General features: G+C 33.4%; 4 protein-coding genes across 4 annotated transcripts; 1 reads left to right on the top strand and 3 right to left on the bottom strand.

The window, feature by feature from the left end:
- Window positions 1-303: 303 nt before the first annotated feature.
- On the bottom strand, window positions 304-3,673 carry LOC133674371 (receptor-like protein kinase HSL1). The gene is made up of 2 exons (XM_062095435.1): window positions 1,002-3,673; window positions 304-893 (listed from the first exon to the last, which is right to left on the bottom strand). Exons 1-2 carry the CDS (start codon window positions 3,601-3,603, stop codon window positions 547-549), a joined length of 2,949 nt encoding a protein of 982 aa, XP_061951419.1. The 5' UTR covers window positions 3,604-3,673; the 3' UTR covers window positions 304-546.
- A 6,167-nt stretch (window positions 3,674-9,840) lies between these two features.
- Window positions 9,841-11,083, bottom strand: LOC133674871 (probable 3-hydroxyisobutyrate dehydrogenase-like 1, mitochondrial). The gene has a single exon (XM_062096154.1). The coding sequence runs from the start codon at window positions 11,066-11,068 to the stop codon at window positions 9,953-9,955; it is 1,116 nt and encodes a 371-aa protein (XP_061952138.1). The 5' UTR covers window positions 11,069-11,083; the 3' UTR covers window positions 9,841-9,952.
- A 2,557-nt stretch (window positions 11,084-13,640) lies between these two features.
- On the bottom strand, window positions 13,641-14,573 carry LOC133673929 (mitochondrial import inner membrane translocase subunit TIM17-2-like). The gene has a single exon (XM_062094865.1). It carries the CDS (start codon window positions 14,485-14,487, stop codon window positions 13,819-13,821), a length of 669 nt encoding a protein of 222 aa, XP_061950849.1. The 5' UTR covers window positions 14,488-14,573; the 3' UTR covers window positions 13,641-13,818.
- Window positions 14,574-20,975: 6,402 nt separating this feature from the next.
- Window positions 20,976-23,417, top strand: LOC133674928 (uncharacterized). The gene has a single exon (XM_062096225.1). The coding sequence runs from the start codon at window positions 21,244-21,246 to the stop codon at window positions 23,146-23,148; it is 1,905 nt and encodes a 634-aa protein (XP_061952209.1). The 5' UTR covers window positions 20,976-21,243; the 3' UTR covers window positions 23,149-23,417.
- Window positions 23,418-25,484: the final 2,067 nt, after the last annotated feature.

The raw sequence follows: 25,484 nt of genomic DNA, 5'->3' as shown, positions 1-25,484 counted from the left end.
CAATTTTACCAAAAAGAAAGGTACTAGTATTCTCTAACAAATCAAATTATAAGACCTAAATTACCCATATTAAAAGTGTAAAGGTGTTTTTATAAGAATCAAAACCATAGGGCCTCTAGGTCATGGAACCTGAGGAGCCAATTGCATTGTTTTTTTTATTTTTAACCATTAGTTAAAAGGTGACCATTCCCAGCTATGTTTTGTGGGAGAAACCTATTTTTTTATGTAAATCTTTGAGCAACTAACACAGAGGGGACACCTAATGCTATGCTAATCATTATCAAATCAAATAAAAATCTTCAGTAAGTAACTAGTGCTGTAGTAAACTATAGCATACTCAAAAGAAGATCATACATGCAATGCGACAACGTTACAGGTGCGGATTCCCTCCTCCAGAGATTTAGAGGGTTCCACCATTGTAGACTAGTTCATTATGTTATTATGCATAGCGACTGATATTTTACAATCTGAACTCCAGAGGTGGATATTATTATTCTATTAAGTCTTTAATATTGGATGCCATCACTCTCCGACAACCTCTCGTACTCATGCATGTCTCATATTCTTCCTTCCACAGACCCATCGACGGTTCCTACCAAGTAAGATCTGGACAACCTCCTTCATGTTAGGCCTTTCAGAAGGCAACATGCTCGTACAGAACACCCCTAGTTTGAAAACATCTCTCATCTCATCCTCGTAACAAGGCTCCTTTATCTCCTCATCTAACACATCGACTATAGGTTTTCCTTCTTGCATGTGACGCCTTGCCCATTCGGCAAGGCACGTATCCTCGTCACCATAATTAGCTGCTTTCCCTGTCGTTAGTTCAAGAAGGACAACTCCAAAGCTATAAACATCAATCTTCTCATTCACTCTAACTGTTCGAGCATACTCTGCAGTTCAAGTTATAAAATATAACGAACTTAGATGAAACTCTTTGGTAGTGAAAAAGGAGGGAAAGGAAACAAATGCACAAAAATGGTTACGTTTTCTCTTATTACCTGGAGCTATGTAACCCAAAGAACCAGCCACAGCAGACACAGTTGCAAGTTCTCCCTGCTTAACAAGCATCCTTGCTAAACCAAAATCAGCGATTTTTGCGTTGAACTCAGAATCCAACAGTATATTGCTTGACTTGACATCTCGGTGTACTATGGGAGGAGAGCAGTCATGGTGCATGTAGCACAGACCCTGGGCAGCTCCCACTGCAATCTGCAGCCTCTTGGACCAGTCCAAAGCAACATGATTCACTGAAGCTGATGCACTTTTTGCCTCTCTCTCTGAATGCAGCCATTGATCAAGACTACGCTTCTCCATATACTCGTAAACAAGAAGTTTCGAGTTATCATTGCAAATACAACAAAGCAACTTCACTATATTCAAATGCCTTATGGTACCCAGTATCTCAATTTCGGCAAGGAACTCCTTCTCAAGTTTCTGGTCTGAATTTCTGTTATTCGAGATTCTTTTCACAGCTACATCACCAAATCCATTTGCAACAACACGATATACTTTTCCTGATCCACCACTTCCTATCAGGTTGCTTTCTTTAAATCCTGAAACTATGTTTGATTCAGTAAAATTCAACTTATGGAAGTTGATGAATTTCCATTCTGAATCCAATCTATGGTTTCTCTTCCAGTGAACTCTGATCGTGATGAATGCAAATAACAACGCTAACAGAAAGGCTGCAAACAAAGTACTTAATATCAAGGCTAGGAATTGGGTTGAAGTTTTGCTTGATTTTTGAGGTCTGGAATTGCAAACCTTAAGGTATAGGGATGACCTTCTTGTACAAAGACCAGGATTGTTCAAGAAACTAGTGGCATAAGCAACATTTTCAAACTCAGTGGGGATTTTCCCCATGAGATTATTGGAAGAGAGATTGAGAAAAACAAGCCTCAGAGAACCAAGTTGTGGTGGAATTATACCAGAAAATTGATTATCTGATAAGTCCAGTTTGACCAGGTCAGGTAGGAAACCAAACTTTTCAGGAATATGTCCAGAAAGTTGATTTTGACTGAGGTTTAGAGTAGTTAAAGATTTCAATGAGATGATGTCAGATGGAAGTGCTCCGGTAAGCTGGTTCTTATCAAGTAAAAGAACCGTCATATTAGGAAGAGCAGTTAATTCAAGAGGGATGGTGCCAGTAAATTGGTTATTGCTCGCATTGAAGACCTCCAGATTCCTCCAAGAATTTCCTTCAATGGAAATACTACCAGAGAACTTGTTGTTACTTATCTCGAGCCGTGAAAGACTAGTTGACACTTCATTAGGAAGCTCTCCAGTGAACAAATTATCACTTATCTTCAGTTGTTGCAAATTTAAAGCTGTCCATAAACCAACAGGAATATAGCCAAAAAATGCGTTATTTGAAATACTTACTGCTAGCAAACTACTGCAATTCTCAAGTGATTTTGGCAACTCTCCACCGAGCTTATTATCAAAAGCTACCACGCCTCTTAAGCTCCCTCCATGACATAAATATTCAGGCAGGTTCCCAGTAAGCCTATTGGAACAAACCTCGAAGCGTTCAAGGGCTGAGTATCGCCCAAGATCTGGAGGGATTGACCCTGATAAATTGTTCCTAAACAACTTAAAATCTTTCAATGCCGGAAGACGACCAATGCCTTCTGGGATCTCACCAGATAACTGATTGTAGAACAAACTCAAACATGATAATTTGTCGAGCTTCCCAAAATCAACAGGTATTGTACCAGTCAGATTGTTCTCCGAAAGATCGACGGAAGTCAAATTCAAAGCTTCAACAGCCCGAGGAATTTCCCCAGATAATTTGTTCTTGTAAAGCCATAGCACTCTCAAATTCATCAACATGAACAAACTGCCAGGAATACTCCCAGTTAGTTTATTAGAGGATAAATCCAAGTGCTCCAATGCCACCATTTCTCCAATCACTTGTGGAATCTCGCCAATCAAATTCGCTCCGGAAATCCACAACATCTTCAGTTTCTTCAGCTGGGTGAAACTGGAATGCAACCTTGATGGAGAAAAGCCATTGTGAGCCATATATAACTCTTCAAGTTTGGACAAGTTTCCGATTTCTGGAGGGAAAGTACCATCGAACAGATTATCATGAAGATAAAGAGTTCTTAGCTCTGGTATCCGCCCAATGGCAGCTGGAATGCTGCCAGTGAAGTTATTAACACAGAGGTTGAGGTACGAGAGGCGAGCCAAACAGTCAATATCATCAGGAATTGTGCCAACAATGTAGTTCTGAGAGAGGTCTAAGATCTCCAACTTGGACAAGTTATGTACAGCCACAGGGAACTTTCCAATAATATTGTTATTAGAAAAGTTGAGAAATGTGAGGTTCTTAAGGTCTGAAAGAAAGGGTGGGATAGTTCCAGAGATGTTCTTGTTATCAAGGATGAGTTGAGTGATGTAGTTATCAGTGCAGACTACTCCAGGCCAAGTGCAATGAGAGGAGTTTGATGGGGTCCATTGCTCAAGAGACAACGGATTTTGCCAGTGTTGTTTCAGTCTTAGTAGAACGGCTTGATCATGAAATTGGGAGTTTGCATGAAGGAAAAGGAAGAGGGTGAGGAAGTGAATTAAGAGGACAATGGGGGTTATTTCCGACATTTCGGAGGGTTTGAGTTTGTTGTTCTGGTTTGAACTCTGTTATGATGCTCAGATTTCGGGCATCTAGATTTACTTCCTTCAGTCTTCCTTCCTATTACCAGTCAACAACCACAGAATTGATTCTTCAATCAGGAATTTTAAAACAAAGCATTCAATGATTGCTCATTCACCATTGGGAAAAGTATAGTCTAGTCTCCACTTTGGTCCGCGGGAGCTTAGAACCACACAATAATATCGATCGTATCTCTGCCCGTCAATTAGAATCAGAAGGAAAAATAATTGACCCTGGATGAAGCAACGAAAACGTATCTCTGCCCATCAAGTTTCAAGTTTCAGCAAACACTACTAAAAGAACCAACGCATGCAGCAAAAAATATTAATTAAGTGGATCCAATATAACTCTATTAGTAATAACGACATTGTTATCAATATCTTCAACAATCTTTATGAGCCTTCCTTTTGACAAGGAACGGAGTCCAGCAAAGGAAAAACTCATGGCAAGATGGAGTGCATGGAACCATCTTCACCCACCACTTCTAGGTTAAGGATCAAATTGGTAGCTACATCTACTACCCAAAATTTTTAACACATGAATTTACCTAATTCAAATTAAAATGAGAGAATTAAGAGAAACCCAAAGAAATATCCCATATGAGTCATAAAAATATCATCTTCCCATCCTTAAAAACTTGAAAAATTAAGTGGGCAAACAATTACGCAGAAAACAAGAGATGAGGACATGTGAGTTGTTGAGTAGCAGCAGCCATCTTAAAAAAGGTGAGACTTATCCCATGACCTCCTACTTTAAACAACTTTTTTCTTTCTTTCTTGCTTCCTTTTCAAATTTCTCAGTTCAAGTTTCTTAAGGTTTTATAACAGGGAAGTCTCTTGGACTGCAATCAAATTATGCCCAGTAGAAAGTACATATATGAGGAAGAAAGAGAGAGGGGTGGGGGGCAACAGACAGGGGAAGGAGGGGAAGGGAGGCGACTTCCATATTGATTTAGGATTAGGTGTTTATTTTGGTTAAACCAGCTCGCTAAATTTCAGCTTTTTAAAATTAAAACTAGCCTGAATTGAATAGTTTTCTTGTTTTTAAATCATTTTTTTTCTTGGTTTAATTTTTTTGGTTAATCTTTTTTTCTTTTCTTGGTTGGTCGGGTTAAACACCTCTAATAATTATACTAGAAAAAAAAAAGATAGAGAGAAAGATCTCTTTATAATATGTCAATGTCTTTTTTTATAGTTTAAAAGACCTTTTGGTACTTAAATTAGCATTAATGATGAAGGAAAAGAGCATTAGAAGGCTTTTTGATACTCAAATTAGCATTCATGTGTTGGAAACTAAAGTTTGGCCATATTTTGGTTTATTTCTCCTATATTTTTTTCTATCATAATAATAAAAATTTAGTAAGGCTAATAATTGATATCTTATTAGCAAAGGTGTTAGGGCACATGCATGCATGCTAAAAAGAATACATGTGTGTATATCAAAATAAATACATGTATGGGTCAAGGAATACATATAATAAGGCACAATGATAATAGAATGTCTCCAATATTTTAAGTGTTCATGTTCATATTTTACATGCCATATAATTTAAACAATATCATGGCCAACAAGGGTGAAACCATATAGGCATGACAACGATAAAACATAAAATAGAATAAACAAAAAATACCTTATCTTATGCACTAGAAAGTGATGGTTATGGCCAATCAAGTCGGATTTTTCTCAAATATATATTTATGCATGATGTGTGGAGAAGGATATATGTTAATATGGTTCGCTGAGAGGCTAAAAATATCATTCTCATTAATGATCGATGTGACTAACAATGCTCAATAATTTAGGCATTTATATTTATTATACTTGATATTGATCCTTTTTGAATGATTCAAAAATGGTGGTAATGCCATATTAAACTCAAACAAAGAAAGTTAGTGGTATTAGGAATTGCCTCAATGAGATCATTTTTATGGTTAATACACTGTGAGATTAAAGAATATAATGTATAATGTATAAAAATAGAAAATAAAAGACAAAAATGGATAGAGAGAAAGCTCTCTCTAAAATGTGTCACTGCCTCCTTTTTAATTATAGGTTTAGGAGATCCTTCGACACTTAAGTAATCACTAATGATGGTAAAGGGAAAGCGTGTTAAGAGGATATGTTATGCATGTTTATAGAGAGAAACTTGATTAGGAAGAAGATATAGTTTTTAACATCATTAAAACCTTGAAACCAGGGGCGGAGTAAGAAAAAATAATTAAAGGGGGCCAAATTAAACAGTAAAATTTCTTGGATAATCTTGCATGTTTATTAACAGTAAAACAGGATGACAATGTAAGTGTCACTTCCAATTTTTGACTATTCAAGGATAAAGACTCAGAGAGTCACGGAAGGTCACTATTTCATCCTTCATTTGAAAGGGTTTTCTTACCTGGAGCTTTTTTGGTCTTCATCTACAAAAATATGGTGAAAAAACATATGCCCCACCCTAAAAACATTAGCACGTGTTGTTGAAATTTTGTTGTCTAAATAGGGTTGCTGTCTAAATGAACAATAAATAAAGATGGCAATAGATCTACATTATTTATTATCAATTATTTAAGAAATTTTTATATTCATTATTTTGAGTATTATTTATTATTCAATATAAAATAAAAGCATGATCAAATTTGGGTTAAAGCTATCGTCCTTAACAACCCTCGATCAAATTCAGATTAAGTTATCTCTTCCTAAGCTCTTACAAACACCGATCAATTGTTTTTGGTCGTAATCTATAAAAGCTCTATATAACAGGAATGTCCTTCCCCACACCCATGCCAACCCCTTACATCTCTGCATATTTTAATGATAATAATAATAATAACAACAATTGCGAAAAGGTCGAATGTGGCAGTCAATTTTTGAATGACAGCCTTTGGAACACCATACATCGAGGAAGACTTTGACCACTTTATAACAGTGCAGCTCGTGTAAAATCAATCTACCAATGAGAGAATTAAAGCCATGACACAATTTTTAACTGGAAGAGGAAAGTAAGAGGAAGAATCTGAGCTAAGAAATGCTGATTTATGTAGGTAAAGTCATCTCTTACGGCCATTTCGAAAGTAAATTTCATCTGGCATGCACCAAGGATTGAAGAGAAATAGAAGGTTTTCCAAAAATAGGCAGTATCATCTTTTCACAATCTTTTATATCTGGACAAGCTACAATATGTAACCTTGAGGAGATGAAAGTAGAAGGGAAAAACGAAAACACCAGGGAAAAACCATTTCCTTCCTACAGTCTTCCTTCCTATTACCAGTCAACTAGCTATCCATATCCCTTTTGTCTCAACAACCATAGAATTGAATTCTAAAACAAAGCGTTCAATGATTGCTCATTCACCATATATCTCCATTGGGAAAAGTATAGTCTAGTCTCCGCTTTGGTCCGCGGAAGCTCAGAACCATACAATAATATCGATGTCGCTTTAATATTTAAAAAAACAGGAGTTCAGATCAATTATAATCAGATATGACGGGCACTACAATTTTCCACAGCCATAGTTCTACAAGCATTGTAGTCAAGTGATAGCTCATTCTGAATGGATGATCACCATAAGTTCAACCCACATGAGGGGACATCCCTCTGCACACTCCAAAAATTTGGCCCGATGAAGACAATCGTCACCATGCATGATGCATGGCAGGTTTTATGGGGACGAAGGAACTCTGCTATCAAACAACGTAACAATCAACTAAACGTAAACCAAACGGTAAAACTATCAACATGAACCAGGGAGAGACTACAAGGGATGAGCTGCAGTACCCTTCCCGCAGGCAGCTTCCTGGAGGCAGGATGAAGCTGAGTCCCTGAAGCAAAAATTCCAGATTATACATCACCTGAGTTATATGACCATCGTACTATTTTTTAATGCAGTAAGATCTGCATAACCTTCTTTGACAATCACATTATAATAAACATATTTAGTGCGCAAAATCATGAGATACAGATTATATAATCAATGCCAGCCCACTAAATAGATTGTTAGCAGCCCTTGTGACATACCGGCTAAAATTGTACAAGATACCGTTTAACATAACAAAAGGCATCATCCATTCACGAGTTTTACCCTGCAGTGTTAGATGTGAAATATTTTAGAAAGTGAGGGCAGTGGGACACAACACAAGAAGACAATGTAGACAGACACGGTTGACTTGACTTGACTTTACCTGAGGTCCTGAACCACAGGTTCTTTCCCACTTGGTTGTTAGATAATTTCTGTATTTTCCGCACTCAAAAGGAGAAAGCGAACCGAGCTGGAATTTTATGTCAGATAAAAAAAAAAATCCTGGAAGTCCGCTACAAATAACAAAGACCAACTGGCCAGGGCCAGAATCCATAAAATTGCAGAACCGAGGATTTTGTCCAACTAATAGTTAGAGACAGTCCAATCTCAAGATCCATAAAAAGGCAGAATCAGGGATTTGATCCATGAACACAGTGACTTTCATCGATGATCCGCTAAATTGATTTGGATCACCATAGCAAGGTTCCAGTTCTAGGATAGAAGTGAAGGATCAAATTGTGAGTTCCTAATTGGTGGAAATCAAGCCTCTTTAGCAACTTCAAATAACCAGGCCTTCAGAAAGCTGATTAACAAGAAAGCGCACAGAAAAAATAAATTATGAGCAATATGAAACGCGTAGCATTCAACCAACAGAAAAAACCCATAAGAACTGGTGTAGTTTCAGTTTATGACTTGTCTACCATAAAGACAAGGTCAATTTTATAGTTGAGGCATTCTTTGGTCACCACCGAGCAAAACATGACACCCTGTTAGCATTATACCTAGGACATTATCCAGAAAAGTGCCGCTTTTAACATGTTTTCTCCCATGAGGACTTGAGAGAGGCTCTGAGCCGTCCTCTCTTCTCATTTCCACTAGACATTTTGTCGTTGTTCTTACAGAGGGTGAAGTGCGACGAAATTTTGAGTCAACCCAACAGTCTCGGCAAACTGACTTGAGACTCCGAAGCGGATTCTCTGAATGATTTTGTCCAACGTGCAACCGTGCTAATTCATCTGGAAGTAAATCCTTGCATGCTATTCCCATGCTTTAAGACCCTTACGACACCTTTATCAATTACTGCCAAACAAGCAAATTAATGACCAGATTTCTTTCAAATATCACTAGCTAATTCGGTATAAATAACTTCACCAGTGCCACCATCGTGAGTTCTTTAGACAGTAGTACCCTAGTATTCATTCCTTCCCATTATCTACATCTCCATGCTTTCTAAACTCCAACTGCTTTCTTTCTATCGTTCCTTAACACCAAGCATCATAGGGTCCCAATCATTCCTTAATACTAACTCAAGCATCATTGGCTGGGACCCGACTATTTTCCTCTCTGTGAGAGATGGCATTCCTACTCGGCTAGGAGACCCGAGAGTGAGAGTGGACTCTTCAAGAAGAAAAGAGAATAACCACTTAGCGTGCTTTGAATGCGGCTGAGAAACCAACTTTGAACAGCAGGTTATTAGATGACTAGAGAGTATACTGCAACATTTATGCACGAGAAAAGATCATCATTTTCTTCGAAGACCTATGAATTATTCAAAATCGATCTAGAAGCAGCACTGTTTGATGTAGTAGGAAACCAGTGAACACATACAGTTGCTGCATGATGTTTGAGACAACCTTTTTTTCTTTCCAGAAAAAATCATGTTTCATGCAAATGATGTCTGAGACGAAAATTTGTAACACAGGCTACTTCAAATATTTCTGCGTCCAAAACTGTGAGGCAGAGTCATTGAGAAAAAACATAGAATTATCCTAGAAATCTCTCCTATTAAACATCTTTTCCAATAAGATGATTGAAATTTAACAAGTCCATATTCGTTATGATATCCAATGACTACACGCAACAAGCGAAAATCAAGCAGGTTCTTTCATAAGCTTGCTATCGTGAATAATAAGAGAAATTCCAGAGAAATCTTATTAGATAAGATTTATGTCACATCATGGAATTATGGCACCTCAACCATCAACTCACAAGACAAAAGCTTGATCCGTCAAGATAACAGCTTGTTAAGGGCATGATAAAACATAGCAAAATTCTAAGCAAAACCTGCCATTTCACCAAGCCGAGTTTCCTAGTTTCTAAAAGCAGGGGAGTACAGAACCCGAAAAGCACATTTCTACAAACATTATATGCCAACCAGTATAACAGTATAGCAGAGTTTCAAAAGAACACATTGTAAAACATCATAACCTCAACATCATAATCCAAACACTCATAACAAAGACTGTAGTAGTTACAATTATTCCTCACACCTCAATAATGTTACCGGTCTAATTCGCAGCCGAATTGGAAGAAGCCAAATTCTCAAGAGAAACATTATTAAGCCTCTCCAGAGCCAAAATAAGAGCTTGAGTGCCTAAATTCCCTTCACCATGAGCCTTAAGAGACAAATAAAGCTGCTGGGCCAGAGCTAATCCTGGCAAAGCAAGTCCCATATTTTGACACTCCTTCAAACAAATCCCTAAATCTTTCACAAAATGATTGACAAAAAATCCAGCTTCGAAATCCCTCTTCAAAATTCTACTCCCATATAAATCAAGTGACTTTGACCCTGCTGCCCCGGTTGAGATTGCATTTAAATAAGATTCAACATTTAATCCAGCTTTATGGGCATAAATAATTCCCTCTACTAATCCAACCATTGTTGATGCTATCGTTATTTGATTTGCCAATTTTGCGAACTGACCTTTCCCGGTGGCACCCATGTAATTAACCCTCCCCATGAGGGCAAATAGGGGACTTAGCCTGTCGATGACTGTTTTATCTCCTCCTGCGAAAATTGCGAGGCTACCGTTCTTGGCGCCCCGGTCGCCTCCGGATACGGGGGCGTCAACGGAGTGGCAGTCCTTTATAGTGGCGGCTGCTGAAATCTCCGCGGCGAGGGAGGGTTCAGATGTGGTCATGTCGACGAGGACGCCGCCAGGGCGGAGTCCTGGAAGGGCGCCGGAAGTGGAATCAAGGAGGACGCTGCGGACGTCGGAGGGAAAGCCGACGATGGAGAAGACGACGTCGGATTGGGAAGCGACAGCGAGAGGTGATTGAGCCAGGCGAGCTCCCATGTCGATTAAGGGTTGGGCCTTTGAAAGGGTCCGGTTGAAGACGGTGACTTTGTAACCAGCTTTTATAAGATGGCCGCACATGGAGCGGCCCATTACACCAGTTCCGATCCAACCCACGCGCGTGTTTGATGGGCTTATGTGCTCGACGTTGGTGGTGGCGGAGGCTGCCATGGTGCGGTGGAGTAGTGGGAGAGGGGAGAGGGGAAGTTTGTGAGAGTTACGGGGAAGAGCGTGTGGAAGAAGTAAGAGTGACAGTCGCATCGCATGTCCTCGAATATCAAAATGTCTATAATATCTGGTGATGATAGTAGCTTTTGGTCTGTCCATGATCTGTAAATCTGTGTGGTTTTGGTGGCTTTTTGGACAGGACAGGACAGGACAGGACAGTTAAATGAGGCCGGCTTAGTGTTTTTTTTTGTCTTTGGCTATATACATCAGAGAAATTTTCGGACTGGATTTGGTTCTGAGTATTTTTAAAAACATATATATATTAAAATAATTTTTTTGTTTTTAATTATTATTTTTAATATTAACATATTAAAATAATTTAAAATTTTAAAAAATAAAAAATTTTAAAAATACTTTTTAAATACAAAAAAAAACTCTTAATTAAATACATAAAATATTTACATGTTTTATTGTATTTGTTTCTTCTTAGAAAAATAAATCAAAGCAAAGTATTTTCCATCAATTAAATCATTATATGAAATCTGAGGAAATTTTACAAAGATTAAAAAGTGTAAAATATCTTTCAAAATGTTTACAACATGAATAAAATTAAAAAAAATCTCGTTTTTAAAAAAAATAGAGAGGTAAATATAAACAAAACTCTTTTAGAAAAATGATGTTAATATATATATGCTTTATAGCTAATTAATTGGTTATATATGATATTGATTTTATTTATGTAAATATATTTAATCTTAATAAAGATTTTATTTATTTTTAATATTTATAAAATATTTAATTAATTAATTTAATATTTAATTAATAAATCTAAAGTGAAAATAGAGTTATTAAGATAAAAATGCTTTATAAAAAAATTATAAAGTTGTTATAAAATATTTTATGCATTAACACAAATGAGAGTTGTTGAAACTGATACATATTATGAATTAAAAAATTTATTAATATTTTATGAATTAATATTTTATGATTAAAAATTTTTCAATACAAACTTATAATTATAAAATTTATGTTATGTAAAAGCATTGTTCTAAATATTCTTGATCAATTATCTATTAAAATCAAATATGAATAAGAATTATTGAGACTAATATATATTATGTTTTTTTTATATAAACAAACAATTATTTTTATAAGTTAAGGTATGAAAAATATGTAGAATTAAATATAAATGCATATTATAAGACATATAAATTAAATATACCCATAAAAAAAAAAAAAACTGTATGAAAAAATCATATGTGTTATGAAAGACAGTAAAATAGACACAAAACACAAGCACGGCGGCAGCAGCATGAGTAGACTCGAGTTCAGAATGATGCGCAAGAAAACAGATTGCAGTGGAGGATATAAGAATCGCATCACTGAATAAATAGCAATGAACCAGTGAGGGTTTCAAAATCAACTTCAACATTCGAGTATAAAATACTAGACTATACATTCATGGAATAAACACAAATAAAACAAATGCTCAAATTTACCAGCATAGCACAACTGCTATCTTAAAATGGTCATTAAGAGCACAATTTTGGGAGAAAAGCCTGTACCAACGGTGCATATTTATGGCTTCATATAGCCTGAATTTGTCTTGCAGCGTCGAAGAAAAACAAGGGCATCGATTGCATCATCATTCAACAAACAAATATCAGTCAAAAAGAATTTCATGACACATGCAGAAGTAGACCAACATAGAGAGGAGCAATCATACCAAACTTATACCCAGTAACCAAGTAGCTATAATACAAACAATAAAATGACATTAACGCAAATGAATTATGTTAAGAGGGTTATGAATCCTATTTCTTTTGGTATACTAACAATTGCAAACCCATCAAAAGGAAACGCAGTCAACAACACATCCCTTTTCCTCCACCTAAAATTAACACAAATGAGGCAGCAACAATGAATCAGGTAACAGGTAATGTCAAGTATAAAGTAATCTTTACAGGAGTATGAATAGGAGCTGCCCAATTTTCCGACTGCTGTGGTCAATAAATTAGCACAACTAGCTAGCTAAAGTTAACGCCGTTCATTCTCAACATATTGTATCTCCAGCTATATTTGGTGGCTCAAACAACTCGTCTTCCCCTCACCCTTTTCTCCATCTTGCTTTTCCTAATGCAAGCAATTTCAATGAGCACACAAAAAAATAAACATGTTCATTTACTGCTGTTGGTTAATCGCTAGTTTTCCATGATTGCAGAGGAAGAGACTCGAAAGATGAGCAACAATACTAGTTTATATTCAATGTGGCCAAGAACAAATGCATAGATAAGAAACCCAACAAACAAATACATTTACAAGGAAAAGGCACAAAAAAATCATGAACTCGTAAAGGGTGATTGAAGCCGTGAACTAAAAAAAAGAAAGCAAATTCCAATCCACATATCCCTACTTGTCAAAGAAGCAGATCCTTAAGATCCACTGCAAAGGCACGAGATGAAGCTACAAAAGTAGGCACTACTAATTGAAGTAAACATAAGAACATCAAATTCAAACAGACAGCACAAAATCTTTCAGTAGCCAATAACATTAAAAGATAAAGGCACAGCCAAATACAGACTGTTATTGTAAAACCAAATTTCAACAAGCCGGAGCTTAGCCTCATGACATTGAGATACTATTTCCCATAGTTAAACCATTAACATTGAGAATAATCACCCAGCAGAAAACTGTTAATCTCAGCAACAAAAACTTTAAAAATAATACAAAATTGGCAGTGAATTATTATACATTGATGCTACTCTGTTTCATAATCCAAACAGAGAAATTAGATTTAAAGAGGACAACAATCCAGTACAGCAAGTTTGGACCTTCGCAAGTTCCAAAATCTTTACCTCCTAATAACAAGTTGATAGAACCCTAAACAAGCTCATCCTTTTCATTTTTTGTTACTTGTATTCAAAATTTGGTACTGGTGGAGCATCAAAACTCTCTAAAATCTCAGTCTTGCTTCCACTACTACTCGCCTCTGATTCCTTCTTCTTCCCTCCTCCAAACCACCCACCGAACCACGAACCCGACTCCGAACCACTCACAGATGCACCCTCTTGGGTCTGGGCGTGGGGCTGGCCCATAGGAAAACCAGGCCCACCGGCCATAGCAGGAACAGGATCTTCAATAATAACAGGCATATCCTGTTGAGCACTCATTACCTTATTCAGCATAATCCCAGCTCCTTCAATCAAAGCCAGTAACACGCCACCAAACATAGCCGAGCGAGCCGACGCGCCAAGTCCTTGCCGCATGGATAGGAAGCCACCGGTGGAAGCGCCAGCTATGATTGAGTTCCATGGATCTTCCTTCTGCCGGAGGTAAACCATTGAGCAGTCAAAGGCGGAGAAGAGGCCTCCCCAGACGGCAAAGCTACCACCAACACGCGGAGCGTTCATGCGAACGGCCTGAGTTCCGCCGATAAGCCTTGTACCGGTTGGAGAGCTGTGGACGCCTTTGATGAAGTGGAAAACGGAGCCGCCGACGGCTCCCATGCCGAAAGCGCCGCCAATATCATCGAGAATACGATCAGGACACGGCTCTCGAGAAGTTTCAGGTGTTCCCATATCAGCGATTTGATTATTAGAGAGGAGGCTTTCTAGGTTTGTTCGAGTGAGAAGAAAAGAGAAAGCGGTGGATCTTTTTATTATTTAGCTTGAAGGAGGGTTGGAAAAGGATTGATTTTACGAGAGTGTCCTTGAAACCGGGATATTTCCTCTTGTATTTCGGTCTGTTTTGTCGGCCGCTTTTATGTTGCCCACTTTCGATTTAAAACATTTTTCAAAAATAAATATTATGAATCCAAACTAATGATTTCAATTTTGTAAGAGATTTCAAATATAATTTAAAATTTTTATTTTTATAATTTAGAATGATATACTTGATTGATTTAATATCTATAATATCATTGAATCAAAATTATTATAAAAAAATTAACTTTAATTTTGTAGGGATAAAATTAGCATATACTTTGTTTATTATTATTATTATTATTATTATTATTATTATAAATGATAGTTATTTTTTAAAAAATAACTATTTCATGAAAAGATATGAAAATGCAATTGAAGATTTTAAATCAAATTATTTAAGAGGTGTTTGAAAGTATGGTAGCGCTTATTTTTCAAAATATTTTTTACTCAAAAATACATTAAAATAAAGTTTTTTTTATTTTTAAAAACTTATTTTTGATAGCAGCATGTTAAAAATATCTGAAAACACTAAAAATATATTAATTTGAAGTAAAAAAATAAAAAAATAATTTTTTTTCAAAAACATTTTTAAAACGGAAAAACAAACGAGATTATTGAATTTGTTCCAAACATCTATTAATTTAACTTTATACTCCAAGATGAATACATAAACACTCATATCACAAGATATAGAGTTGTAAAAGCATAACCTGCATATTTAAAAGTTTATCTAATTTTTATTTACACTAGAAATGAATATTCATTTATCGGCTAAATAAAAAACTATAGTTTTAAGACTACAAAAAGAAGGAAAAAAAAAGCTAAAATTAACTAAGAATCAAGTCTAAAAAAAGTTTGAATCAACTAAAAAAGTAAAGAAACAATTGATCAAGTCATGATTGATTAAAAGAGTTAGAAGTTATGATCAGTTAAAAATAGACAATTAGTTATAAAGATAAGAGTTTGCATGAGTGACTAATTGATCGCGTCCTATTTAGAATAAAAATCCTTAAAAGATTAAACTAAAAAATATAACAATTTAGTTATAATTCATATGACTTCCAAAAAGTATACGTGTATTCAAATTGTATTAGAACTCATGATGTAAAGTTTTTATTTATTATAAATAGTTTTTACAAAGACAAAAATAATAATTCACATAGAATTTAAATTATATAACATTATAAATATGTCATTCAATTATTGAAAATCAACATGATATACATAATTTCTTTCTATAATTTATCCTTTATTTACAGTTTTTTTTTCTTACTTTTATTTATAGATTTTTCTTCTACTTCTCTATTGCTTTCTTAAATTTTATCTAAATTAGTTTACTTTAAATTCTCTTTTTTTTTGTAATCTATTAGTCATGATATACATTTTTGAAATTGTTTTAAAATAGAATTTAATGGCTGTGAATATTAGAGTTTTTTTTATTTGTTTATGATTTCTTTGAATTTCAATAGTTGTGTTGTTTTGTAATCTTATTATTTTTTTAACATCTTCAAAATAATTTCTTACAAGAATAATTTTTAGAGAACTTTAATGGCTTAGAATTTTTTAATTTTTTTATTTGAGCATTTTGAGTTTTTAATTCCTTAAATATATTCAAAAGTTTAAATTTAAAAAAAAAATTAGTTTTTTTAATCTCTGGAATGTTTGTAAGAATTTTAATGACCAAGAATTATAAGAATTTTTTTATTTAAATATTTGAAACTTAAAACTATTATTATAAGGCTATTACTTAAACAATCTAGCTCAATCTATTACGCAAATAGTTTCTATGAAACTTATATTATATTTATTTAGTATGCAATATTTATAAAATAGTAAAATACAGTGGATAACTTTTGATTCATCAATCAAAATAATAAAGAAATCTGAATATGTAAATAATAAAATACTTGATAGTAATTAGTTCTATCACATAAAATTATTTAATGAACAACATCAATTAAGTCATTTAGGCTCAGACGAGGGGGAAATAACATATAAAGGACCATGTTAAGGGCTTGTTTGAGATTGTTGTAATGGTCGCGGTTCAAAGTGTTTTTTCGTTTAAAAAAACATCAAGATAATATTTTTTTTATTTTTAAAAATTATTTTTGATATCAGCATATTATAACAATCTAGAAATACTAAAAAAAAACATTAATTTTAAATAAAAAATTAATTTTTTTTAAGACACAGGTTGGATTACGTTTTCAAAGGAGCTCAAATCTTAAATAACACATGAGCAGAACTCCCAACATCAAGTTCATCTTAGCTAATTTTTTTTTTAGTCATAATTGAATGATGTGACATATAACTTTGGATATCATAATAAACCCGAGCATTGCAAATCTTGAAAAAAAATATTTAAAATTAAATTTTTTAAAATATTTTTGGATTGTTTTGATATTTTATATTAAAAATAATTAAAAAAATATTACCTATATTATTAATATTTGTTAAAACTTTAATATTGTTGACAAACCAGCATAATTGCCAACAATTATTTATAAGTAATAAGAAAGTGAAGTAGCATATTAAATTACATATTTCAATCAAATTCTTAAACAATCAATTTCAATTCCCTTTCACTTTTTCCATGTAATATCTATATATCAAACACTTAACAAGAATTTTCAATTAAAATCTTATCTTCTTAATTATATGTTGTTGTTGAACTAGGTTGTTTTTGTATCATCATTTTTTAATTTTATCTAAATAAAAAATTTGTATTATTGATACGCGCGCGCGCGCGCATACACACACACACTCACGAGTAATGGAAGAAGATTAGCAGTATTAGAAGTCCATGTACAATATAACATATGAGGCTAGATTAGTCAGCAAGTTTAGTTTATAATTACAAGAGTGTTCTAAACAAATTAGATGTAAAAGGAAAATCTATTGTCTATGCTTCTTAAAACTATAAGCAAGCATGAATTATTTAGTTTATCACAATATAAATATTCAAATTAAAACTAGAGAGCATAAGAAATATGTGAAATATGTACACACACCATGTCAAACTTGCAAATCAATATAAAACATATAAAAATCTTAGTATGTACATTAAACATATATTCAAATAGCCATAAAAAAATTGAAATAAAATCATAGCATTCATACTAATATATTTGATTAAACAAACCAAAGAAGATTACTTACTTGTTGAAACATTCTAGAATAACTATTTTGTTTTTAAAACTTTATTACTCCTCACTTGGTGCAAATGATTATTTGTAACAAGCTTTTTAAACTTTCAACAACACCATTTTATTTAGATTCACTTCTAAACAAAGTCAACAAATTAAGAAAATATAACTCTATCTCTCAACAAGACCAAACCTAAGCTCTAAACCTAGAAGAAAATGAAGCTTAAAACATAGAAGAAAACACTAAAAAGTGAGGTGGTGAAGAGTATGAGAGAGAAAAAAAGAGTGCAAAAAACTCTTATCGCAGCACCCTTTTATAGTGAGTTTCAAAACCAAAACTTATAAGAATTAATTCTGATTAATATAAGAATAAATTTCATCTATAATTAGCTTTGATTACCCATCATAATACCAAAATTAATCCTAATAGTTTTGGTTTTAAAGAGACGTAAAAATTATCCAAAACTATCTAGGTTCATGAAGAATCAGTTTTACAAAAATAAAACTAAAAAATCTGATCAGGCTTAGTCTATGGGCTGGAGAAAATAATCATTTATAAACTAAACCAAAGCCTAAAATCAAGTTTGCAATAAATAAATTTTTGTAGCCCAACAAATTATTTTACATTTAACCCAAACTTAGTCCCTACCCAAATCCTGAGTATGAGCTAGGTCGTGCATACGCACATGAGTTTTATCTCAAATCTCACTATGTTTAGGTCATCTCCCCTCTAAAAATGTAGGTTGTTTTTTTTTTGTCTAATTTGAAATTTTCACCTTTCCACTATATAAACAACAAGTAAAGCTTGTTTTTTTCCTATATAAGATACAAGTTTTTTAAGACTTTAGGTTTCTCCAAAATATCTCAACCAAGAGTTCTTTGAGATTAATTTTTTATTTATCCATAATTTATTTAAATCATGTTAATATTATATGTTAAAGAGCTCATATTATAGATTAAATTCTATCAAAATTTTAACCCCAAAAGTGAGCGAACCTCACTTTTAGTTTGGTCTCAAATAGATCTATTAACCATGTTTTAAATGAATTTCCAACAATTACCCTCATGAATGAAAATTATCTGATCAGTTTAAAAACGACTTAAAGATTGGTAGAGAAATATTGATTTGCTGGATCACACATCATAATAGGTAACTTTTGGCTTTGAACATTTTTTGATGAAATACAGTCATATTTACTTGGCTAACTAGTAAATATAATGTCTTAAATTATTCAGAATTTTATATAAATCAAAATAATAGTATTCACATAGCTCTCTACATAATAATTTTATTTGGTTTTCACTGTTATGTTCATTTTGTTTCTGAACAACTCTTGGATTTATAAGTACTTTTGAGAATTCAACCTTTTTTAGATATTCTTTTTAAAGAAATGACTATCTTTCTTACTCATATAGGTGATCTTTCATTAAGAGTATTATGTTATACTCCATTTGGTATACTAGGATATGAAAATAATTAAGATCACAATTCACCATTTATCATGTTACAGTTAGCAACACTTTCATCATAGAAATAGGTAGGAAATAATAATTTTCAAGTTATATTAAGAATGTTACGACTTAGTTTTTCATATGAACATAGATGTTGAGATCTCTAGTAAATTAGGTATGGTTATCGACCATTTCATTTTTTTTTCATTTTTAAAGGCTTTATATACACAAACTCTCTCAATAAACTTTTGGTCAACGGATACATAATATTTTTCTTTGACTTTATATAGTCAATAAAAATAATTTCATTTGAAAACAAGTGTTTAATGGTATGTCTTTGATGAATATGTCTAAATTTACTATTATATATACTAGTTTGTGTCTTTTTAATTATAAACCGGCTATCACAATGGATACACTCTCTTAGCACTTATTTTGAATCCTCATGTAAAAAGGATATAGTTTTGATCTTCCTTCTCTTCATCATCTTTAATATCACTGTACATATTAACATCAACATCACCTATAACACCACCCACACCACATCAAAACCAACACCCTTTTCAGCTCCATCATCATCACTACCACCATCAACAAAACCACCCATATTAGCACCAATATCAACACCAACAACAAAACCTCCAACATTAGCACCAACTTGACCACCATCACCATTATCAACATTAGAACCTCTCATATCATAACCCAATTCAACATCAACACCTTATAATCAAAATCAAAATCTTCCATCTTAATTTATAGGATTTTGGGGAACAATGATTAGTTCAAAATAAATTTGGGGTTCTTTTTAGGTATTCAAATAAATAAGAATAAAAGGCTTCGTACTACCAAAACCATGTTGCACATTCACAAATTTGGGTTTCTTTTTTTAAATTACACGAACACTAAACAACCTATAAACAATTAAATAAATAATTTTTAACAGTATCATATCGTATTATCATTGATTTTCAAAGCCTTGATTCGAAAAACAAATACATGTTATATTTTGATTTGATGATGAAACTTGTAAAAGATTTCACCACCTAGAAAAGACAACCACGTTGACTACCACAAAATCATGTAAGAGTTTGTTGGTTAGGAAATAAAGAAAAATGATAAATTGTATCTATTTTGGTTATAATATATATTGGGATATTTTGATCATTTTTTTATATTTGAAATTTTTTTTTTGATATAGGATGCAAATTATATTTTTATACAACATGATAGGCAAGTGTAATTTTAATCATACTACAAGGGATAATTTTCCTTCAAAGTAAGATAAAATATAAAATAACTAAGGTAAATCTTTTTAAAGTTGCAATCTTTTCATCAATAGTAAGTCATCATATAAAAACTAAAAACCCAATTATTTAAAATTAATAAATAAATTATTCATACAAGTAAAATATTTATTATTTTAACTAAATAAACAAATATCATGTAATTGCAACATAAATGAAAAGTTGATGAAATCATGAAAAATAAATCATATTAAATAAATTATTTAAGTAAAGAAATTTTGTCAATTTAAAAAGTACTTGGTTGGAATAATAAAAAATATTAGAGTATCAAAATAAAAAAGATTAAAGTTCATCCAATTGATTGATATAAAAAAATAAATTTAACTACTATTAATAATTTTTAAAAATGTCATATCATCAAATAATATAATTTTTAAAAATGTCATATCATCAAATAATATAAAAAAAATTGACTAGAGGAAGTATTAAAATTTATATAAATAAAATTGCTGTACTGGTAATACAATTATCCAATATCTGTAAGGATAATAGCGTTGCTGAGAAAAGTGAGCCGGATTTACTACTCCACTATTTCCTCTGTGGCGGCTTCGTTTGAGGTTGAGAGAAACTGCTATACTGAGGAAGATAAAGGGAGTTATCAGTGGTGAGGATAAATCAAGACAGGGTTTTTGCTTGCTTAAGCAATAAGAACCTGTGTGTTGAATCCATCCACCAGGTATTCACTCTTTGAATTGCTTGTTGCTTTCATTTCATTCATTATTTTAATGAGCGCAATGTACTCAAATCTAGCAAAGGGCCAATTATTTCCCTTGGCTACCAGGGTTTCTTTAAAACCTAGATGTCTAAAACCCCAGTTTTTACCAATTGGGTGTCATTCAAAACCCTCACTAAACCCTCTATGTGCCCACTTCACAACACTTTCACATGGTTTTGGCCACAAAGCACATAAAGTTCGCAACTTTGTGAGACCAACAAAAACTAATGCTGGATTCCAGTGGAAGGACATGGAAATGGGAGGGATAGCTAGAGCCAGAAGTATTTCAGGAGGGTTTAGAATTAAAACTGTTGTGCATTGTTCCGCTAGAAGTTTCTCTAGATCGTTTTCGCAGAGAGTCGATGAAGGGAGTGGTGTGGTTAGAGTTGGAAAGTCACTTCCTTGGTTGAATTCTAAGAAAGTTAAAGAAGCAAAAGGGTTGGAGATTGGGGCAAGTGGAAAGAATAGTAATTCTTATTGGGGGGAGTCTGTGAAAAGATTGGAGAAAGTTAGTGGTGACTCTTCCTCTGTGAAAAGATTGGAGAAAGTTAGTGGTGACTCTTCCTGGGTGAATTCGAGGAAAAGGTTAGAGAAAGGAACTGTTGCAGAAACAGGTTACTCATCTTGGGAGGAGTCCAAGAAAAGGTTAGAAGAAGTGGCTGTCGGAAAAACTGATCGATCTTCTTGGGAGGACATAGCAGAAGCTGCATCTGGGAGAGAGAATATTCACAAGGTGTGGAATAAAGAAAGTACAAGGAGAATGGTGGGTGCTGCTAAGAACAAGCCAAGTGGTTATGGTTACAATGAAAGGGAAGATGGTGTTGAAGGAGGAGAAGCAGAAGAGGATCTGGAGGTTGTTGATGATCCAAGATGGGATAAGATCAAAAGTAGGTTCAGAGGAAGGGTGGGTGCGAGAGGCCAGACTGAGAAACCTGATTTTCAAAGGTGGAATAGGCAGGACAATTGGGGTAGAAAGACATGGAAAGAGGCTACAGAATTTACTGTTCCTAAGATTGTTGGTGAAGGGGTTTTTGGGTTGGGTCCTGTTTTGGCTGCATTATCAGCTGGAAGAAGAGAATTCTATGCATTGTATATTCAAGAAGGGTTGGATTTGAGTGGCAATAATAGGAAGAGGAAGGACAAGAAAGGGTTTGAGAAAGTGTTGAGGATGGCTAAGAAAATTGGGTTAAGCACAAAGGAAGTTTCAAAGCATGACCTTAATATGATTGTTGATAATCGCCCCCATCAAGGCCTTGTTCTTGATGCATCTCCGTTGGAGATGGTGAAAATACAGGAATTAGATGCAGTTTTACCTGATGAAGAAAAGGGTTCTCTTTGGATAGCCTTGGATGAGGTTACAGATCCTCAGAATCTGGGGGCAATTATCAGGTCTGCTTACTTCTTTGGGGCGTCAGGGGTGGTGCTATGTGCAAAAAATTCTGCTCCATTGAGTGGAGTTGTGAGCAAAGCAAGTGCAGGTTCACTTGAACTAATGGAGCTTAGGTATTGCAAAAATATGATGCAATTCCTGGTTTCATCAGCTGAAAATGGATGGCGAGTTCTTGGTGGTTCTGTTTCTTCAAAAGCTGTTTCTCTGAGTGAGGTTTTGCCTGGTCAACCCACAATCCTTGTTTTGGGCAGTGAGGGCACTGGTTTGAGGCCATTGGTGGAGAGATCATGTACTCAATTAGTTCGAATCCCTGGAAATATTCCTGTTGATGTAACTGTGGGAGGAGGTGATGAAGTGAAAGATGAAGAAATAAATCTTGAGTGCTCGAGTGCAGAGTTCCGATCCTTTTTGGCCGTGGAGAGCTTGAATGTCAGTGTTGCAGCTGGTGTGCTTCTTCACCATTTAATTGGAAACAACAATGAGAATCGCAGCATAGGTCATACTTCAACAGTCGTACTGGAATGACTTTTCATGGATTTTTTGCATGACAAGCTAAATTTCAGTTACAAAGAAACTAGTTGCTTTCTCCTTCCCTCTTGGTGTTATATAGGAGCTGCAATTTTATCAGCGTTGTTCAGATTTCTTTGATGATGAAGCTAGATTAAAAGTATATTATTCTCTGGCATTTTGAAACCATCAAACATGCATGGAAGCACTTCTACTTTCGTATCTCCAATTGCAATAGCAAGAGTTTTAATGGCCATGGAATCAAGTTCTTTTTGTCCTGTCAGTAATCAACTGCTGCATTGATCCAAGTGTCTTTCCTTTTGCTGCAGTACTTCAATCTTCTGCATATTTAGCGTTATCAAGAGGGCTGGGGGTTAGCTTTACCCTCTTTTATTGGTTAATCAGGGAAAATGAGAAATGTTGCATCATGAAGTAAACCGTGAGATTTGGGCATTTTTCTGCTTCTGCATTTTCTGCATCCAAGTTTCTTTCTCCTATGGATTTTCTTCGTTACCAAAGATCCATATATACTGCCAATAAATTTGGCATTGCATGTATATGGGGGTGTATGAGATAATGGTAGTGGTTGAATTTTAAGGTGTTTTTTGTTTGAAAATATATTAAAATAATATTTTGTTTTTATTTTTTAAAATTTACTTTTGATATGAGCACATCAAAATAATTTAAGAACACCATAAAAGATTAATTTGAAGAAAAAAAAACCAAATAAGGTCGTAATCGATTAGAGGTTTTGTTCAGATATAATTTTGGGTTAATCACGGCCTCATTTGCTTATCTTCCAAGATGTAGTTAAAAATGTTATATTGAGATCCTTTTAACATATAAAGTGTAAAAAACAGATTTTTAATGTGTTCTTGGTGATTTATTTTTTTTTTTTGCCATTTCTTTTAACTATCACATCATCTTTTTTTTTTTCTTTAACCATCAAATTTTAAATTTTATATTTTAATCATTGGATTTTTATAAGATTTTGAGTAGGTTTTTGTGAAGTTTAATTAATTTGCTATAGACATGTATTTTTTGAAATATGATTAAACAATATCTATTTCTAATAACAATTGTGTACAAAATCAATATTCATAAACATGATTTTGTTGAAACTGTGTTATTTTTTAAATAATTTTTTAACCTATGTTATTCTCTCAAAATATTTACGAAACTGACATTTTTTTTAAAAAAGTTGTTTTTGGTCGTGCGAGGATGCAACAACCCTTTTTCTTTTTCTTTTTCTTTATTTTTTGAAACCAACAATCAACTGGCTATTTTTTGTTTTTAGCACATTTTTTTTTGAAATATTAGCGAAATAACATAGTTGAAAAAAGAATTGGTAAAATAACATAGTTTGTACATGTCGTAATTGAAAAACACGATTTTTATAGTTTGTTGCTATTCAGAATAAACGGTTTCTTTTGAAAATATTAAATGGATAGGAGAGACGAGATATGAGAGAGAGAGAGAGGAAGAAAAAGATCGTAAAGACATACTGAAGCTTTGATTACAACACCATCAATACTATCAGAAAGATTTCGACAAGATAAATTCAACGACACCAAAAAAAATCATCCAAGATAACCCAAGTGAGTCATATTTGTCTCTAAATACAAGTGGACCATCTTGCACATTTGAGTCATAGTTGTCTCAAAAGACAAGACAAGTGTGGTTTACTCGGGTCACCGTTAATGATTCGTTTAATTGATATCTTTTTTATAATACAAGTGATATTGTAATCAGAACTTGAATGTATCTCTAAGATTTATTTATTTATTTTGTTCTCCTGTTTTTTTTTCTGCTATTTATTTAATATTTTTTAAAGAATATTTTAATTTTGAATAACGACAAACTATAAAAATTGTTATTCATGACCTGTATAAACCGTATTATCTTATCAAAAAATTTAACAATGATACTCTACTAATATTTTTAATTAGTTGTGTTAATTTAAAAGGAGATCCAATCAACTGTTACAGTAGTCAAACTTTTGCCGTAGGATTTATGAAAAATAGATAGCACATCAAATTTTCTACAGGTCTCTAGTAATGCATGTGTTTATAATATAATTTTTTTTAATATTGATAATAATTGTTTTTTAAAATTTATTAATTATAATAAAAATAAAAATATTTACAACACTAATAGTTTTAATATTCATACTATTAATTATAATAAAAATAATAAAATTTATAACACAAATAATATTAATAGAACAAATAATAATAGTTTTGAGATCAATACTATTAATTAGACTAAAATAATAATAATATTTTTAATACCAATACTATCGATCATACTAAAAAAAATATAATAATTCTTTTAATATTAATTATACTAAAAAA

Source organism: Populus nigra, chromosome 15 (assembly GCF_951802175.1).
Source record: "Populus nigra chromosome 15, ddPopNigr1.1, whole genome shotgun sequence".
Lineage (NCBI taxonomy): Eukaryota > Viridiplantae > Streptophyta > Magnoliopsida > Malpighiales > Salicaceae > Populus > Populus nigra.
The sequence above is the reverse complement of the archived record's forward strand: the minus strand, read 5'-3'. Positions and strand labels throughout refer to the sequence as shown.

What these genes read in the sequence shown, in the direction of transcription:
- LOC133674371 (XM_062095435.1), bottom strand. Translation starts at nt 3,603, where the DNA reads ATGTCGGAAATAACCCCCATTGTCCTCTTAATTCACTTCCTCACCCTC. An exon ending in TTTGGGTTACATAGCTCCAG is followed by an intron (nt 894 to 1,001) that starts GTAATAAGAGAA and finishes CTTGAACTGCAG; the next exon opens with AGTATGCTCGAACAGTTAGA.
- LOC133674871 (XM_062096154.1), bottom strand. Translation starts at nt 11,068, where the DNA reads ATGGACAGACCAAAAGCTACTATCATCACCAGATATTATAGACATTTT.
- LOC133673929 (XM_062094865.1), bottom strand. Translation starts at nt 14,487, where the DNA reads ATGGGAACACCTGAAACTTCTCGAGAGCCGTGTCCTGATCGTATTCTC.
- LOC133674928 (XM_062096225.1), top strand. Translation starts at nt 21,244, where the DNA reads ATGAGCGCAATGTACTCAAATCTAGCAAAGGGCCAATTATTTCCCTTG.